Source organism: Mandrillus leucophaeus, unplaced genomic scaffold, assembly GCF_000951045.1.
Source record: "Mandrillus leucophaeus isolate KB7577 unplaced genomic scaffold, Mleu.le_1.0 Scaffold274, whole genome shotgun sequence".
NCBI lineage: Eukaryota > Metazoa > Chordata > Mammalia > Primates > Cercopithecidae > Mandrillus > Mandrillus leucophaeus.
The window spans coordinates 493,935-499,947 of record NW_012102854.1 but is presented as its reverse complement, the minus strand read 5'-3'; the positions used below and the strand labels follow the sequence as shown (position 1 = coordinate 499,947).

General features: G+C 36.5%; 1 protein-coding gene across 4 annotated transcripts in view; it reads right to left on the bottom strand.

The window, feature by feature from the left end:
- Positions 1-2,237: 2,237 nt before the first annotated feature.
- Positions 2,238-6,013, bottom strand: part of ZNF529 (zinc finger protein 529) — a 73,180-nt gene continuing 69,404 nt past the window's right edge. For all 4 annotated transcript variants that reach the window (XM_011984782.1, XM_011984783.1, XM_011984781.1 and 1 more), the window contains one exon: positions 2,238-3,782. In XM_011984782.1, coding sequence (XP_011840172.1) covers positions 2,326-3,782 — 1,457 coding nt within the window. In that variant the 3' untranslated portion in view covers positions 2,238-2,325. The remainder of the gene's footprint in view (positions 3,783-6,013) is intronic.

Sequence of the window (6,013 nt, the reverse complement as noted above, 5' to 3'; positions counted from 1 at the left end):
TAGATATTTAGTAGTTTTAATTTGTTTAAGTTGGAAGGAAAAACACACACACAAAGAAACATAGGACAAGTTCTCCTGGAGAGCTATACCCAAAAGAGGAACATCAGCACTGATGGTAACTCAGGATAAAAAGGTCCAAGAGTAAATTAGCTGTGTTGTTACATAAATAGAATTTAGTTAGAAACAGAGCTACTACTCTATTTCAAAGATATGAAATAGCAAATATCCTGACAAAACTCTTGTTCTTACTGTGTAGGACATGAAACAACAACCAATTACATATCTTTTAAAACTACTTGAATAAGCAATACTTACATAAAACATTGCTCAATATATCAGATGAGAAAATGGCTTAATATTGGTAATCATTCAGACCTTTATAGAGTACATAAATTCTGGGAAAGACACCAGTTTCAAAAATTAAAATGTAATGAATGATGGTGACATAAATTTATCTGAAAATAGTACAATTTTCTTATAAAAATCGAATAACTGGCCAGGCATGGTGGCTCACACCCGTAATCCCAGCACTTTGGGAGGCCAAGGCCGGCGGATCACGAGGTCAGGAGATACAGACTGTCTTGGCCAACATGGTGAAACTCTGTGTCTACTAAAATACAAACAATTAGCCAGGTGTGGTGGCACATGCCTGTAATCCCAGCTACTTGGCAGGCTGAGGCAGGAAAATTACTTGAACCTGGGAGGTGGAGGTTGCAGTGAGCTGAGATCACGCCACTGCACTCCAGCCTGGTGACAGAGCAAGACTCTATCTCAAAAAAATTAAATAAATAAATCCAATAACCAGGCCGGGTGCGGTGGCTCATGCCTGTAATCCCAGCACTTTGGGAGGCTGAGGTGGGGGGGATCACCTGAGGTCAGGAGTTCGAGACTAGATTGACCAACATGGAGAAATCCCATCTCTACTAAAAATACAAAATTAGCCAGGCGTGGTGGTGCATGCCTGTAATCCCAGCTATTGGGAGGCTGAGCAGGAGAACAGTTTGAACCCGGGAGGCAGAGGTTAAGGTGAGCCAAGATCGCGCCACTGCACTCCAGCCTGGGCAACAGAGCAAAACTCTGTCTCAAAAAAAATGAAAAGTTTAAAAAAAAAAAAAAAAAAATTTCAATAACCAGTGGCTTGCGATCTCACTGACTGCATAACCAAGTCAGCTGTCCTGAGAGAGAGATGATTTTGGAGTTAAATGAGATTAGTTAAATCACAGAAGGTCTGTTGATTGTTGAAATGCCCAAACCTAATAAGGCAACTCTAAGAGAGAATAAAAATAAAAATAATGGTAATAGATTAAAAAAAATTTGAAGCTGTAGTTGTAAATCCTCTTAATGTAAGTTCAGTGGTCATTTTTTCCTCCCCTTTTAAAGGTGTTTGACAAATTTAAGAATGATAATTTAAGAGAATGATAAATTTTAACAGACTTATTGGATGAGTAATTTTATCAAATATTTAAGAGTTCTCTTCATTTGGATCCTGGTTGGTACAGCCTGTGGGTAAAAAGACTGCTTAAAGTAAGTGGTTATATTCCAATATAACAGACAAACACTATACACACACACACACAGAGTATATATTATATATACATATATACTGTATATACTATATATACATATAGTATGTGTATATATATACTATGTGTTATATATATAGTGCATGTGTGAGTATATATAGTATACATCGCACATACACTATATACACTGTATGTATATATACACTATATATATATATTGTGTGTGTGTGTTATGGTGGAATATAACCAGTTCCTATGTATATGTTATTTTGGGGGAAGATGTTGTATCAAAATAAAATAGAAATTTAAAGAGAAGTGAACAATTTGGTGAAAATGGAAAGATCACACTTCTATCATTTAAAACAAAACAAAACAAGAACATTACACAAAATGAAGAGCAATAAGAATGTAAAACTACGTTATATCTGTCTAGGAGTTCTAACTCTCTGGAGGAAAATAAGTATAGATATCACAAGCAAAGAATTACAATGCAGAAAAGATACTGAAGTAATATTACAATTAAAAAACTGAATAGTGAAAAGAACAATAATGCAAACATCAAAGGCTATTGTAAACAAAACATGCCACGATGAGAAACTCATGGAAAAAAACTCTTTTTAACATAAAAAGGAGAAATATTTGGCAATATCTAACAAAGCTATAAGTATATATCAGCTATGACTAAGCAATTCTATGTCTACATACAGAATGGCCATACTGAATTGCCTTGATTACCCATTAAATCCATCCATAGTTTTTTCCTGTGAAAATCGGAAATAAAAAACCACTTTATACATTTATTTCAGTCAAATGATTTCTCACCAGTGTAAATTTTTGGTTGGCACGTAAGATGCCCAACAACACTAAAGGAATTCCCACATTCCTTACATTCATAGGGTTTATCACCAGTATGAATGCGCTGATGTTTGGTAAAGGATGAACTATGTCTAAAGGCCTTCCCACATGCCTTGCATTCGTAGGGTTTTTCTCCAGTATGAATTCTCTGATGTTCTGTAAGGGCTGAACTATGTCTAAAGGCCTTCCTACATACCTTACATTCATAAGGTTTCTCACCACTATGAATTCTTTGATGTTGAATAAGGGCTGACGTAAGTCTAAAGAACTTTCCACACTCCTTACATTCATAAGGCTTTTGACCACTGTGAATTCTTTCATGTCGAGTAAGTTCACTACCTACTCCAAATGCTTTCTCACATTCTTTACATTTATAGGGTTTTTCACCAGTATGAATCCTCTGATGTCTAGTCAGGGATGAACTGTTTCTAAAGACCTTTCCACATGCTTTGCATTCATAGGGTTTCTTACCAGTATGAATTCTCTGATGACGAGCAAGTTCTCTACATACTCCAAAAGCCTTTCCACATTCCTTACATGCATAAGGTTTCTCACCAGTATGAATTCTCTGATGTTCAATGAGCTGTGAACTAATTCTAAAAACCTTCTCACAGTGCATACATTTGTAGGGCTTCTCACCAGTATGAATTCTCTGATGTTCGGTAAGCTGTGAAAGAAATCTGAAGTCCTTGCTACATTCCATACATTTGTAAGTTTTCTCATCAGTATGGATTTTCTGATGTCGAGTAAGTTGGGCATGCACTCTAAAGGATTTCCCACAGAATGAGCATTCGAAGTGTTTCTCACCGTCATGAACTCTTTGAAGTGGAGTAACTTCTTCAACTCTTCCAAAGGTCCTTCTGTATTCCTTACATTTGTAGAACTTCTCATTATCAATTTTCTGGCATACATTAAGGTCTTTATAAAAACTACATGTATTCCCATATTCCATATATTTACAAGGTTTCACACCAGTATGAATATTCAGTTGTAACATATTGGAGTTGTCTATCCCAAAGGTTTTCCAACATTGATTGCATGCATAGTTTTTTCCACTAGTATGTATTTTCTGATATTCAGCAAACTCTAAGTCACAACTGAAGACCTTCTCATATTCCTTGTATTCATAGGGCTTCTCACTGTCATGAGTTCTCTGAGGTAACGTAAGAGATTCATGAGTTTTGTAAGTGGGTACATTTTCAGAGGTGATTTTCATTTGACTGAAATATCCCACTTCAGATCCTTGTACTTCAATCTTGCTTTTGCTTTGCCAGTCATTTCTGCAAATGGAACTTTCAAGGCCACGTAACTTGCTACTTTCCATTACCTCCCACTGAGAACCAGTGTTTTTAATAATGTCTTTTCCTACAGATAAATGCTTAGTCTCACTCCTGGACTCCAAATCTGAAAGAAAGGAAAAAATAATTTTCATGTACTACAAGAATAAAAGTTATGGAAAGAAGAGACAATTTAAGAATAATTCACCATATACATGAATTGGTTTAAAAAATGTTATGAAATTTGGAGAAAGATAAAGAGAGCTCACAGAATAACAGCAGAACATAAAGATTATGAGGAATCTGATTAAGTCAGTGGATCTGAAATTTGTGTGTTGGTCATCACCTGGTAAGCTTGTTGGTTAAACAGAATCAAAATCTGTAGATGTAGAACTAGTCATTAGCATCTTATAGAGATAATGCTAATGCAGATCAAAATTTTATAATCCATATATACTAACACTTTTGTGGTTTTCTTCCCCAAAAATAAACTTTACCAAGGATAATAACAAGGTACAGTTTGTAAGACCTCATTTTGCCCGGGCATGTGGGCTCATGCTTGTTATCCTAGCACTTTGAGAGGGCAAGGCAGGTGGGTTACCTGAACTCAGGACTTTGAGACTAGCCTGGGCAACATGGTGAAACCCTGCCTCTACTAAAATACAAACAGCCGGGCATGATGGCACACACCTGTAGTCCCAGCTACTCAGGAGGCTGAGGCACAAGAATTGCTTGAACCCAGGAAGTGGAGGCTGCAGGGAGCTGAGACTGCACCACTGTGTAGACTCTAGCCTGGACAGTGGAGCAAGAGTCTGTCTCAAAAAAAAAAAAAAAAAAACACCTCATTTTAACTCCATTCTGCTAATCATTTTTCACCTCCTAGATCAAAACAAATATCCTATCATTTAGAGCTATCCACAGGACATTTCATTTCACATAAACGGTCTCTTTGTATGCCAGCTTCTTTTCTTTGTTAAGGTCTCAAGATACCTGCCCTCAGAAAGGGCATATTAGTTGACCCTAAATAACTTCATTTCCATTTCTAATCCCGTATCTAGTGCCTTGCCCTTATATATGTTTTTTCAGTTGTGTATTCAGTACTTTTACACCATTTACTTCCTTATTCCTTAAATTCCACAAGGACAAATATAATAAATTTTCATGTGCCAATGTACAACAAGCCCTAAGGGCATAGTATATGATAATAGAGGAAAAGTAAATCACTGAATGAATCCAAATAAAAATAAAAGTATATATACAAAGATAAGTCACTAGAAAACAACTATCAAAATAATTATGTAGCTATAAGAATAATGCCAGTTATCAATGCCTCCCAACCCTCATTGTATTAGTGATTACATACATATATTTATAATACAGTAAGATACATAAATACGGTGAACATTCATATGTATTTATTTTCCAACTGCTTCTCCACTTACACATATTGTCCCACCATTATTGCTTATTCCCTTGTATGCAGAGCCATGACTGACATGTGGAATGAAGAAATACAATCAAGATGGGATGTGTTGTTTACTTCTCTTCAACAGCATATTTACCTTTACTCTGCTGTCCTTCTAAAACCTACCCCTATTTTTTCTTGTATGTTCTTTTACAGATATTCCTTTCCATTTTCTTATGCCAAAAGTCAACTAATGCTATACTTCCCCAAAATATAATATTTCAGATATTAAAATATCTGAATATAATTGTAACTACTGTTAGACTTACACAATTCTGAGCAAAGGCTTATGAGTGAAAAGGAGAATATGCTAACAAAATAATATGAAGAAGGTGGTCTAGGTACACAAGACTGTAAGGCACTTTGTAACAAAGGTTTTTATGGACATCATCTGGAGGCGAACAATGAGAAAAGGGAATGCCTGAGGAAAACTCAGAGTGACACATGAACACAGGAAAAGGATAATTTTCTGTGACTTAATTATGTATAAGATGAAATAATGCAGACATCAATATCTGATAGAAACATTAAAACCAGATTTGAGTGCCAGTATCAATAAATCAAAAGTACTTTCAGTTAGAAATAAAGAAGCTCTCTACTAGGCTGGGTGCAGTGGCTGTCACACCTGTAATCCCGGCATTTTGGGAGCCCAAGGTGGGTGGATCACTTGAGTTCAGGAGTTCGAGAACAGCCTGGCCAACATGGCGAAACCCGTTTCTACTAAAAATACAAAAAAACTTAGCTGGGCATGGTGGCGCATGTCTGTTAATGCCAGCTACTTGGCAGGCTGAGGCAGAAGAATCACTCAAACCTGGGAGATGGAGGTTGCAGTGAGCTGAGATTGCACCACCGCACTCCAAGCTGGGCAACAGAGTGAGACTATGTCTTTTTTT